Source organism: Nycticebus coucang, chromosome 5 (assembly GCF_027406575.1).
Source record: "Nycticebus coucang isolate mNycCou1 chromosome 5, mNycCou1.pri, whole genome shotgun sequence".
Taxonomy (NCBI): Eukaryota; Metazoa; Chordata; class Mammalia; order Primates; family Lorisidae; genus Nycticebus; species Nycticebus coucang.
In genome coordinates, this window is record NC_069784.1 from 43,010,554 (window position 1) to 43,023,990 (window position 13,437).

At 39.7% G+C, this 13,437-nt stretch overlaps 1 protein-coding gene across 3 annotated transcripts in view; it reads left to right on the top strand.

Moving 5' to 3' along the window:
• CAPZA1 (capping actin protein of muscle Z-line subunit alpha 1) overlaps positions 1-13,437 on the top strand; it is a 53,211-nt gene that overhangs the window by 32,989 nt on the left and 6,785 nt on the right. For all 3 annotated transcript variants that reach the window (XM_053591864.1, XM_053591865.1, XM_053591866.1), the window contains exons 4-7: positions 640-703; positions 2,958-3,164; positions 8,080-8,159; positions 9,627-9,705. In XM_053591864.1, the coding sequence (XP_053447839.1) occupies positions 640-703; positions 2,958-3,164; positions 8,080-8,159; positions 9,627-9,705 (430 nt within the window). The remainder of the gene's footprint in view (positions 1-639; positions 704-2,957; positions 3,165-8,079; positions 8,160-9,626; positions 9,706-13,437) is intronic.

The window sequence follows — 13,437 nt, forward strand, 5'->3', positions numbered from 1 at the left end:
TATTTATTCATTTTGAGACAGGGTCTCACTTTGTCGCCCTCAGAGTGCTATGGCATCACAGCTCACAGCAACCTCCAACTCTTGGGCTTAAGCAATTCTCTTGCCTCAGCCTCCCAAGTAGCTGGGACTACAAGCACCTACCACAACACTCGGCTATTTTTAGAGACCAAGTCAAACTATTAAGCTGAGGCAGTCCACCCACCTCGGCCTCCCAGAGTGCTAGGGTTATAGGTGTGAGCCACTGCGCCTTGCCAGACTTTTAAAACTTTAGAATTAGCCGGGCATGGTAATGTGTGCCCATAGTCTCAGAAAGCTAAGCCAGGAGAATTGCTTAAGCCCTGACTAGCTTGGGCAACATAGAGAGACCCCATCTCTAAAACAAAAAATAAACAAAAAGAACTTTGGAATTGTCTAAGTGAATGGTCTTTTGGAGCTTAGAAGTGAGGAGGAAAAGGTAATTTCACAGCTTGAGGAGCTTCTGAGATCTCTGAGCCGAGAAGTCCAGCTTTCTAAAGGTAGAAAGGTGAAAAGCATCAGGTAGTATTCCCTTTCACTGTGATGTGAAGTACCTTTTGTGTTTGTTTATACATAATTCTTTTCTCTCCCCCTTTCTTTTCGTTTTAACTTTTAAAAAAACAGTGCATTTGCCCAGTATAACATGGACCAGTTCACACCTGTGAAGATAGAAGGATATGAAGATCAGGTAATAATTGCCTGTTAGATAGGCTATGCCTGGCAGGTTGTAGAAACAAAGCAGATGTCTAAACCAGGTGCTGAATAAATTCATAGTTTTTGTAAATATTGTACATATTAGGGAATTTTTCCACTCTCTGATAACACTTTACTCTTTGATTCAAAAAAGGAAAGTGGGCCCGGGCATGGTCACTCATGCCTGTATCCTAATACTCTGGGAGGCCAAGCAGGGGTGATTGCCTGAGCACACCAGTTTGAGACCAGCCTGAGCCAGAGCTGGACCTTATCCGTCTCTAAAAATAGCCAGGCGTTGTGGCGGGTGCCTGCAGTCCCAGCTACTTGGGAGGCTAAGGCAAGAGGATCGCTTAAGCCTAATTGAGGTTGCTGTGAGCTGTGACACCAGAGCACTCTACCAAGGGTGACAAAGTGAGACTCTGTCTCAAAAAAACAAAAAGGAAAGTGGCCTCCAACAAGCGCAGTGAAAATAAAAGGATTTGAGTCTTACAGGTTTTTCAGTTGTCTCTAATTCTTCTTGATAAGAACAACAGCAGGTTCAGTGGTTAGGGTGCTGGCTACATACACTGGGGCTAGCGGGTTGGAACCCAGCCCAGGCCTGCTAAAAACAACGACAACTACAACCAAAAAATAACTAGGTGTTTTGGTGGGCGCCTGTAGTCCCAGCTGCATGGGAGGCTGAGGCAAGAGAATTGCTTAAGCCCATGAGTTTGAGGTTGCTGTGAGCTGTGATGTCATAGTACTCTACTGAGGGTGACATAGTGAGATTCTGTCTCAAAAAAAAAAGAAGGAAAAGAAAAGAATAACAGCAGACATCATATTTAATGGAAAAAACAGCGTTCCTACTGAAAGCTAGACTACTTAACTACAGTAGACCCTGTATAGTTGACCACCTCCTTACATTGGCCACCTCCCTAATTTGACCTAATTTTCATAAATCTGACATGTACCAAATGGATGTAGCAGGATGGTAGGCCTAGTTCCTTATGTTGACCACCTCTGTATGTTGACCAGTTTGTTACAATCTCTTGTAGTGTCAGCTTACAGAGATTCTAGTGTATTTATTTGATGTTTGGGAGACAAGGGTAAGAAAAAAACTTCATATATTTTTTCATTTTTGAAACGTGAATATATTAGCTATTTTAAATGTTAAATATAAGGGCCCAGCGCGCTGCCTCACGCCTATAATCCCAGCACTCTGGGAGGCCCATGCGGGTGGATTGTCTGAGTTCACAGGGTTGAGACCAGCCTGAACAACAGCAAGACCCCAGGGCATTGTGGTGGGTGACTGTAGTCCCAGCTACTTGGGAGGCTGAGGCAAGAGAATCTCTTGAGTCCGAGGGTTTGAGGTTGCTGTGAGCTGTGATGCCACAGCACTATATGGACGGCAACAAGTAAGACTCTTGTCTCAAAATAAATAAATAAATAGGCTCACCACCTGTAGCTCAGCAGTTAGGGTGCCAACCGCATACACCGGGGTAGATAAATTCAAACGCAGCCTGGGCCTGCCAAACGACAATGATAACTACAGCAACAACAACAACAACAAAAAAGCTGGATTCTGCTCGGGAGGCTGAGGCAAGAGAATCGCTTAAGCCCAGGAGCTGGAGGTTGCTGTGAGCTGTGTGAGGCCACGGCACTCTACCGAGGGCCCTAAAGTGAGACTCTGTCTCTACAAAAAAAAAAAAAAAAAAAAAAAAAAGCTGGATTTTGTGGCAGGTGCTTATAGTCCCAGTTATGTGGGAAGCTGAGGCAAGAGAATGGCTTAAACCCAAGAGTTCGAGGTTGCTGTGATCTGTGATGCCACATAGTGAAACTCCATCCCCCACCCAAAAATAAATAAGTAAATAAATAAAATTCTTAAAATAAATAAATAAATGCTAAGTATAATGAAATGTCTTGAGAAAAGTTTCATCAGGACTCTGGAAAAATATGTGAAGAAAGGAATACAAAAGTGTATATAAAAATTATTGCAACACAGCTCATATATATTAGATAGTAACCAAGAAATTATGTTTATTATTAAGATGGGGGAAATTTTGTAGTTTCAAGGTGACTTATCCATAAATACACTATTCTTTATAATAATTAAAATGGGACTTGGTTGAAAATCAATACCAAAAGAAATCTAACTAAATGAAAAGTTGTCTTCCTCAGAATTTTTATTCATTTATTTGCTTGTTTTGGAAAATGTGTTAAGAACTGTCTTTTTCACAGAGTTACTAATATTTGTAATTATTCTTTGGAAGGTCTTAATTACAGAACACGGTGACCTGGGTAATAGCAGATTTTTAGATCCAAGAAACAAAATTTCCTTTAAGTTTGATCACTTACGGAAAGAAGCAAGTGACCCCCAGCCGGAAGAAGTAGATGGAGGTCTGAAGTCTTGGAGAGAATCCTGTGATAGTGCTTTAAGAGCCTATGTGAAAGATCATTATTCCAATGGCTTCTGTACTGTTAAGTATCTTCTTGCTTTATAATCAGAGGTTTTATTTCTTTTGTTTTTAATTAATATTAAATCATAGCTATGTACATCAATGCGATCATGGGGCACCATACACTGGTTTTATAAACAATTTGACACATTTTCATCACACTGGTTAACATAGCCTTCCTGGCATTTTCTTAGTTACTGTGTTAAGACAATTATATTCTACATTTACTAAGTTTCACATGTATCCTTGTAAGATGCACTAGAGGTTTTATTTCTTATATTTTACCTTATCCTTTAGGAGCTCTGGCTTGCCAGATATCACTCTTTCTTCTTTGCTGTGGTCTCCTCTGCATTTTTTGATCATTTTTGAAAGGGGTATAAGTAAATCAAATGTTTTATATACAAAATTCCTTTTAAGGGTGGCGCCTATAGCTCAATTGGCAAGGGCGCCGGCCACATACACCTAGGGTGGCGGGTTCAAACCCAGCCTGGACCTGCTAAGCAACAATGACAACTGCAACTAAAAAAAAAAAAAAAAATAGCCAGGCATTATGGTGGGTGTCTGTAGTCCCAGCTCTTTGGGAGGCTGAGGTAAGAGAATCGCTTAAGCCTAAGAGTTTGAGATTGCTGTGAGTTGTGATGCCACGGCACTCTACCCAGGGCGACAGCTTGAGACTCTGTCTCAAAAAAAAAAAAGAAAATTCCTTTTAAAAATTCTAATGTGTAAAATGTTTAAATCTCAATGTATTCTGTTTTACATTTATTTTATTTACCTGTGAGAAATTGTCTCTTATACCTATCAAAAAAAGTTTTTAAAAGGTCTTATAGCTTCAACATGGAAAAAATGGTAAATTAAGATTGTCAGGAGAGCTGTTGCTCACATTTATGACTTTTTGATATAGGCATTTTTTGCAAAAAGCTACTTCTACATATTTTAGACCAAACAATTTTTTTAAAACCAAGAGTAATTTTATTTTATTTTATTTCCTCTTGGCTCTTAACATATAAACTTGGCCCTATCTTGATTTCTTCTTGTAAACTTATGATATATTAAGAAAATATTTATCAGAATACTTTTACATACATACATTTATTTTTAAACTGACAGTACCTGCAAATGATCTTTATGGTATGTGTAACCTGATGTTTTGCATGTATGCATCATGAAATGGCTAAGTCGAGCTAATTGACATGCATTATCTTGCATACCTTTTTTGTGGTGAGAACACTTAAAATCTGTCATAGTGATTTTCAAGTATACGATACATTGTTATTAACTAGAATATTTTAAATTTGTGATGATAAGGAGTTGCTAGTGTAGAATGTTAGTTGTAAGTACTTATTTTGAAGCCTTGCTAATTGATTTGACTCCTAGTCCTGCCACTATCTAATTGTGTGATCTTTAGGTAAATTACTCAACGTTTTTGTACTTCAACTTCTTCATTTGTAAAATGGAAATAATAGTTTTGGCCTCTTAGGGTTGTTGTGAGGGTTAAATGAATTAATGCATATAAAATATAAAGTGCTTAGAGTAGTGCCTAGCACAAAGTAAAGCTCTGCATAAATGTTAGATGTCATTGTTATTATGTGTTTAATTTTTTAAACAATAATGGAAAAAACTCATTGTGATGGATAAGGGATAAGTGTAGAATTCCTTTTTGGAAGCCAGAATTGCAAAGGGAGACATGACAACATTCCCTTTTAGAAACTGACTACGCAGCCATTTGATGGTGGCTCAGCCTGTAATCCTAGCACTCTGGGAGGCCTAGGCAGAGGACGACTTGAGCTCAGGAATTGGAGATCAGCTGAGCAAGATTGAGATCCCATCTCTAAAAATAGCCAGGCATTGTGGCCAGTGCATGTAGTCCTAGCTATTCAGGAGGCTGAGGCAAGAGGATTGCATGCACCCAAGAGTTTGACATTGAGCTGTGACACCATGGCACTCTACCGCAGACAACAAAGTGAGACTCTTGTCTCAAAAAATGAAAGGGAGGGAGGAAGGAAGGGACAGAAGGACATTGACATTAAGTCTTGCTAGACCCTGTCTCAAACAAAAACAATGAAAATGAAAAAGGAATTGACTATTAAATCTCAAATATACTTTGAACTTAACCATTTGTTTCCCCAGAGTTTGTCACTGTCCACTCCTAATTTGATAAACCCAAGCACTAAATAACCTACTGTGTTATTTTGTCATCTCTCTTAGCCATCAAAGGAGCTACAGAAAGTCATGGAATTGTTCTGATAGTGTCTACTGTACAAAAGTGTTCTATATCCTCAGCTGTCCTATTTACTAGTCTGTAATTTCATCTTATTTCCTGTCACATTTTCTGTATAGTGTATTGAAAACATTTGTCATCATCCCCAGATAGACACCTAATCCCCCACATTTTGTTAGGATTGAGACTGACATTAAGTCTTTTTATATCTCTTTTGTTTAAAGTCAGAAATCTTTCCTTTCTTCAATTGTACTTGAACATGAGGAAGAAGGGTCCTTACTCTTAGTTTCATACTGTCCCATACACATGAAACATCTTCTTGTAACTTTATTTTCTCAGTTCTGATATATTTCTCCTTGCCTAGAAGAAGTCTTATTTCTCCTGTCATTGAGGGGGAAAAAACTTTCCCTCAATCAAAGTTCTTACAAGTTATTTCTTTTTCTTTATTTTCTCTTTTCTACCTTACTCTTTCTTTCTCTCTTCACTTTCTCCCTTCCCTCATCTGTCTCTTTGTATCACCACCAAACCAATAAGCATTCTTCCCCTATTAGTGCCATTTCCTTTATCTACTTCTGAAACCTTTTATTTTTTACATTAATCTCCAGTTCTACAGAAACTGCTATCTGAGGTTACTAACGGTTTCTGAATTACCTGATGCAGTGTCTTTTTCTTGGTCCTTGACTTCTAGATGGTATTTCTTTTTCTTTTTTTCTTTTTTAGGCAAAGTCTCAGGCTGTCACCCGGGTAGAGTGCTGTGGTGTCACAGCTCACAGCAACCCCAAACACTTGGGCATAAGCAATTCTCTTATCCCAGCCTCCCAGGTAGCTGGGACTATAGGTGCCTGCCACAACACTCGGCTATTTTTTTTTTTTTTTTTTGGTTGCAGTTGTCGTTGTTTAGCTGGCCCGGGCCAGGTTCAAACTGACCAGGCTCTGTATATGTGGCCGGCGCCCTACTGACTGAGCCACGGGCACCGCCTTCTATATTATATTTCACTGAGACTAGCCAGCTGCTTCTAGAAATCATCTTTTGGTTGGGCTTCTATGTTAGCACCCTCTAATTATTCTTACTCTGTTTATGCTTATTTGTTGCTTTTTTTTCCTGCCTTTGTAAATGTAGGCATTTCCCAAAGCTGCATTTCTCTCTTGAAAGCTCATAGTCCATTTAATGTGGGGAAAGGGTTAAACAGAGATGTTGGTGTCACAAAAACAGTGTGTTTGGCCAGCCGCATACACCAAGGCTGCCCAGGTCAGCTGAAACAACGACCAACTGCAGCAGCAGCAGCAACAACAAAAATAGCCAGGCTTTGTGGCGGGTGCCTATAGTCCCAGCTACTTGGGAGGCTGAGGCAAGAGAATCGCTTAAGCCCAAGAGTTTAAGGTTGCTGTAAACTATGACGGCACAGCACTCTACCGAGGGCAACACAGTGAGACTCTGTCTCAAAAAAAAGAAAACAGGTTTGGGTTCTACTTTTATCATTTACTTTCTGTTAACTTCAACTCTGTCATCTGTAGATAACAGTGTGTTTTACTAGATTTGTTAGAGTAAATGGAAAAGTGCATGTAAAAACAGATTTGTGACTATAAAGCACAATTTTTTTTCCTTTGGTGGTTGCATTTCCATTCATCTCTCCCACACTAAGAAACAGTAGGTATTTCTAACTACTAACTAGACATCTACATCAATCTGGATTTCTGATTTGTTAATGATATTACTGTCTTTCTAGTCATTTTTTGGTTCCTTCTTTCCTTTCCCCTACATTTCTAATATATTGCTAGACTTTTGATTGTACTTCTGCATTCTGTATGCAACCCCTTCTTTCCAATCCTCTTGATACCATCCTAACTTGTTGCTAAGATTAACTTTGTGGCCTCCTAACCAACCTTCAGCTTTTCTTTCATTTTATCCTGTATACCAATATTGATTATTCTCCCTAATATTAGTTCTAGTCATGTTTTGCTTTCTATTGCCTATAGGCTAAAGCCTACACTTCTTACCTTACATCTACTACTAAATCACCTAAATCTACCATTCTGTTTTGTCTCCCACTAGTCTACTTCACATACCCTCTAACCTGAAAGAATTAACTGCCATTCACTGGACAAACCTTCAGGTTTTCTGCCTGAGCTATTTACTCATCTTCCTTCTCAGCCTCTGCTTATCAGAATCTCATCTCTCACTGGGCATGGTGGCTCACACCTGTATTTGTACACCTGTATTTGTAGCACTCTGGGAGGCCGAGACCAGTGGATTGACTGAGCCCACAAGTTCGAGACCACTCTGAGCAAGAGCGAAACCCCATCTCTAAAATTAGCCAGGCGTTGTGGTGGGCCCCTGTCATTCCAGCTACTTGGGAAGCTGAGGCAAGAGTTTGAGGTGGCTATGAGCTATGACGCCATGGCGCTCTACCAAGGGTGACAAAGTGAGACTTTGTCTCAAAACAGAAACGACAACAAAATAAAACAGAATCTCACAGCTTAAATGGCACCTTCTTTGTACTCTAAACCAGGGGCAGTATTTCCCTCTGTCTTCCTGCCATCTCCATAGAACCTAACATGTTCTGCTGTGTTCAGATTTCCTGAACACTTCTGTGTTGTAATTTACGTTCATGCTAATTCTTTGTCTCCCTCCAGGATTTAGCATACTGCTTTTGTACTGTATTTTTTGTTTAGATTAAATATGTTTTGGAGTCTAACTATTTTTTTTTCCAACAATAGGTTTATGCTAAAACTATAGATGGGCAACAGACTATTATTGCATGTATTGAAAGCCACCAATTTCAGCCTAAAAACTTCTGGTAAGAAATAGATGTTCCCTTCTGTTTGTATCTAAGATATATTTGAAAGAAACCACCAATTGAGACTTGGTTGTTAACCTAACTAGCTTGGAATAAATTATTTAACTTAGAGACTTCAGTTTTCTAAGTATAAAAATGAGAGATTTAAACATTTAAATTTCTTCCAATTCTAAGATTTTATGACTATATATATATATATATATATATAAAGTATTCTTATATTGAGTGAGAACAAGTGATTAATGTGCTGAGTTGAGAATGTGAATTTCCTGTGGGTTAAGGTCAGTAGTAATATTTGAGTTAATTGCATAACTCAGCAGCCTACCCATCTGTTTTTGAAAGAGCCTCTTACGAACAGAATAGGCATGATTTTCTACTTCAAGGGGGGAAAAAAGAAAAATGGAAGCCTTAGAAAGGCTTATAGGCAGACCACTTGTATCCAATTTTACATTTAAGTGAGGCATAGCACAGTGGCTTATGCCTATAATTCTAGCACTCTAGGAGGCCAAGGCTGGAGGATCACTTGAGCTCAGGAGTTAGAGATCAGCTTGCACAAAGTGAGACCCCATCTCTACTAAAAAAAAAACACAGAAAAAATTAGCTGAATGTGGTATGGGTACCTGGAATCCTCTGTAGTCCCCCTACTTAGGAGGCTGAGGCAGGAGGATTGCTTGAACCCAGAAGTTTGAGGTAGTGTGAGGTAAGCTAATACTAGGACAATTCTGGTCTGAGCAACAGAGTGAGACTTGGTCTCAAAAAACAAAAACCAGGGCAGCGCCTGTGGTTCAGTGGGTAAGACACCAGCCCCATATACCAAGGGTGGTGGGTTCGAACCCAGCCCCAGCCAAACTGCAACAAAAAAATAGCTGTACATTGTGGCAGGCACCTGTAGTCCTAACTACTCGGAAGGCTGAGGCAAGAGAATTGCCAAAGCCCAGGAGTTAGAAGTCGCTGTGAGCTGTGACGCAACAGCACTCTTATCAAAGGCCATTAAGTGAGACTCTCTAAACAAAACAAAACAAACAAAAACCAGCTGGGCATGGTGGCTCACACGTGTAATCCTACCATTCTGGTAGGCTGAGGCAGGTGGATTGCTTGAACTTATGAGTTCGAGACCAGCCTGAGCAAGAGCGAAACGGGCATTATGGCAGGCACCTGTGGTCCCAGCTACTGGGGAGGCTGAGGAAAAAGGATTGTTTGCGCCCCAGAGTTTGAGGTTGCTGTGAGCTCTGACACCATGGCACTCTACCGAGGGCTACAAAGTGAGACTCTGTCTTAGAAAAAAAAGAGAGAAAAAAAGCCCCAAAACTACATTTAAGTAGACAGAGCTTTGAATTTATCAAACTAGAAATGACTCTTTTTCTTTTCTCTCTTGACCAATTTCTCTTACAGTGACAAATTATCGCTTTCTTGTGCTTATTGCTAATTTGGCAGCATGTGTGTTTGTTTGTGTGTGTGTTTTAATAGGAATGGTCGTTGGAGATCAGAGTGGAAGTTCACTGTCACACCACCTACAGCCCAGGTGGTTGGAGTGCTTAAGATTCAGGTAAAAGTCCAACATGGTTTAAACTTCACATCTTTAAAACAGACATGCAAGTTGCTATTTGTCCTGGTAGTAAAAATAACAACCAACTATATGTAGTCGGAAAACAAGATTGAAGTCAGTATATAGAAATAGAAATAGAAGCCCCTGGGTGGTGCCTGTGGCTCAAGGAGTAGGGCACCGGTCCCATATGCTGGAGGTGGCGGGTTCAAACCCAGCCCCGGCCCAAAACCACAAAAAAAAAAAAAAAAAGAGAAATAGAAGCCCCTTTCCTGAGGGGGTAGTTAAACTGAGCTATTCTAAGTTGATAAAGGATAGTCATGTAGCATATACTGCAAGGTGATTATTATTATTTTTTCTTTCAACGGTTATACAAGATCTTTCCAGAAACTATTGGACAGTTTTAGGAAAGAATAAAATAAATAATTTACTATATACTTATTATATAGTACTATAATTTAGGGTCTTTTATATATGTATTATCTCAGTTATGTATACATAGTATAAAACTTCTAATTCTGAACAAAAGCTGTATGAATGGTTTTGTAGGTGGCTTTTGTTTTATTGACAGAAGATTTTAAAATAAATAAAATTAAACTAAACTGAATAAAACAGAGGAACTAGAGAGAATGGCCTGGTGTTGTCATCTTGGACTGTAAATAGCCAAGCAGAATAGATTTCTAAAGCTCGTGTCAGAACAGACAGGCAGCTGAGTAAGGTAGCTCTTAACTCATTTGATGCTTATCTGTATTGAAGTCTTCTAATATCCTAGCAGAGGTTTGACTTCCTACATTCAGAATGATTTAATTTTTAAGCCTGATCAAGGTGAGATGAAATAGTTATAGGTAAGTGAGAAGATTAGTATCTAACGCACCAGTGTTACATTGTGTTAAGTCTTAATAACAATTAGCAAAAGTTACCTTTTTTTTAATGTCATAATTTAATAAGATGCATAGGTAGTAAATGCTGTCTGCATCTCCTCTTTTTATAAGTACCTGTTTCGGGGGCGGCACCTGTGGCTCAGTCAGTGGGGCGCCGGCCCCATGTGCCGAGGGTGGCGGGTTCAAACCCAGCCCCAGCCAAACTGCAACCAAAAAATAGCCGGGCGTTGTGGCGGGCGCCTGTAGTCCCAGCTACTCGGGAGGCTGAGGCAAGAGAATCGCTTGAGCCCAGGAGTTGGAGGTTGCTGTGAGCTGTGTGAGGCCACGGCACTTTACCGAGGGCCATAAAGTGAAACTCTGTCTCTACAAAAAAAAAAAAAAAAAAAATAAGTACCTGTTTCTTCTTGCTACAAGTAGCTCTTCCTAGAAGTGTTCAAAGCTCTGAGGACAGCCCTCAATGTTGCATAAGAGCTGGTAAATAAATATGCCAGCTTCCTTTCCCCTCCAGTGAAACAGCTCTGAAGCATGTTCCGCTTAGTCTTCCAAAGCCCAGTGCCCACAGTTACAACCTATTCATTAATGCACCTGTAACCCTGCCTTCCCTTCCATGTCTCAATTCCTTAGTCCCCTGCCAAAGATTCTTCGTGTTAGCTCCTAAATAAGCTACTTTCCCTCAAATATTTATCTTGGGGTTTACTAAGACAGCATATTATTCTGTTAGCCAAACCTGTCAGTAGCTTAATGCTTTTGTATGACAGCATTAATGGGGCAGCTTACTATAAATTTATGTAAATAAATTTACTTCCTTAATAGGCAGAAACATTTATTTATATTTTAGCTTTGCCAGTGCAAACTTACAAAGTAAAAGCACACATCACAAAAGGTGATAATTTCTGGTAAGTCTTTTATAGCAGAGCCCAGTGTGCAGATCCTCATTTATACCTTTTTATGCACATATTGTCTGATCAGACTTTGGGGGCGGGCTTACTTCATTTATATATTTTTAAAAAATCAGAGTGAGAATTATTTGCAAGAGTCATTAAGGTATTTAGGCTTGACTGTAGGCAAAGGGTAGTTCTGGGAAGACAATAATTTCTGAGGATTTGTGTTGATAACAGTCACATTAATCTTCGTGGTGTATTAACTGAACCATTTTCATATTAGCAGATGAGATCTAGAAAAGGTTTTGTTTTGGAATACACAGAGTTTAAACTTAATTTCTAAAAATGTTTATATTATTAGTGTATTAGATAATGGAATTAATATTTTTAGAATTTTCAATTGAGTTCATAAACACTGAGGCTTATTGGCCTTACCCTATGTTCCTATCTGTGTCCTAGTTTTTAAGAAACATAACCAAAGTTCATACCAATTACATAGTCTGTTTCTGGACAAGAAAACAAATGTGCCCTGCATGCCTCTTTAGATGACTTCTGAGAAATACACAAGTCTATGTTTCTTCTCTGACCAGATCTCTTTCTCTTTCTTTTGTTAATATCCCCAATCCTGTTTGTACTCATTCCTCTTGCAAGTATTCTTTTTAGCCCCTTGACTTCTAGGTTTTTTAGTTGAGAAACAAACAAAATGGTGTTTGGGTATGACCTTTCCTGCGTTTCAAATATTCTCGCCCTTGTCTGTTGAGATTTTAGCCTTTATGTCATTATTTAGCCCAATCGTTTTTGGCCAGATCTTTGCTATTCTGATTTTGCCAGTAAGTACTACATATTAGAGCCATTTATTATCTCCTTTCTTTTCCTCTTAAATTTCCTTTTAACCTCTTTTAGAAACTCAAAAGGTAAAATTTCAGGGTTTAGAAGGGTTTGGAAAATCTAAAATCTCTTGCCCATCCAGGTAGAGCCACCTGTTTGTCCCCAATAAAGAAGATACCAGGCGGCGCCTGTGGCTCAGTCGGTAAGGCGCCCGCACCGGCCCTGGCCGAACTGCAACCAAAAAATAGCAGGGCGTTGTGGCGGGCGCCTGTAGTCCCAGCTACTCGGGAGGCTGAGGCAAGAGAATCACTTAAACCCAGGAGTTGGAGGTTGCTGTGATCTGTGTGATGCCACGGCACTCTACCTAGGGCCATAAAGTGAGATTCTGTCTCTACCAAAAAAAAAAAAAAAAGATACCTATTTTGTGCTTAAAAATAAGGATATGTAGTGAGTTCCTGTTACCCAGGGAAGTCCTTTTATTTCAAATAGGACTGTGGTTTCTGCCTAAGTGAAGCCTAGCTATTAGTTATCTTCTTCTAATGATATCCCAAAAGGGTAAGGTCCTAGTCAAGACACTTTATTTCTACCCAGATTTAGGAATTTCTAACTTTTTGACAAAGCATAGCATTAGGAGGTAGTGTGCATGTCGGATAAGGGTTTAGTGGAATTTTCTCCTACTATTATGTATGCGAACATGGGAAAGTTATTAAGCTGCTTTAAGCCTGTTTCCTCAGCTATTTAAAAAAAAAATAGGGTTAGGGCAGCACCTGTGGCTCAGTGAGTAGGGCGCCGGCCCCATATGCCGAGGGTGGCGGGTTCAAACCCAGCCCCGGCCAAACTGCAACAAAAAAATGGCCAGGCGTTGTGGCAGGCGCCTGTAGTCCCAGCTGCTCGGGAGGCTGAGGCAAGAGAATCGCGTAAGTCCAAGAGTTAGAGGTTGCTGTAAGCTGTGTGACGCCACGGCACTCTACCCGAGGGCGGTACAGTAAGACTCTGTCTCTACAAAAAAAAAAAAAAAAAAGTATAAAAAAATAGGGTTAGTAGTAGTCCTTATCCCGTAGAGTTTTCATAAAGATTAAATGAGATAAGTAATAAGTGAGGTATTTTGCATAGTGCCTAATACATAGTAACGTCTCAATAAATAA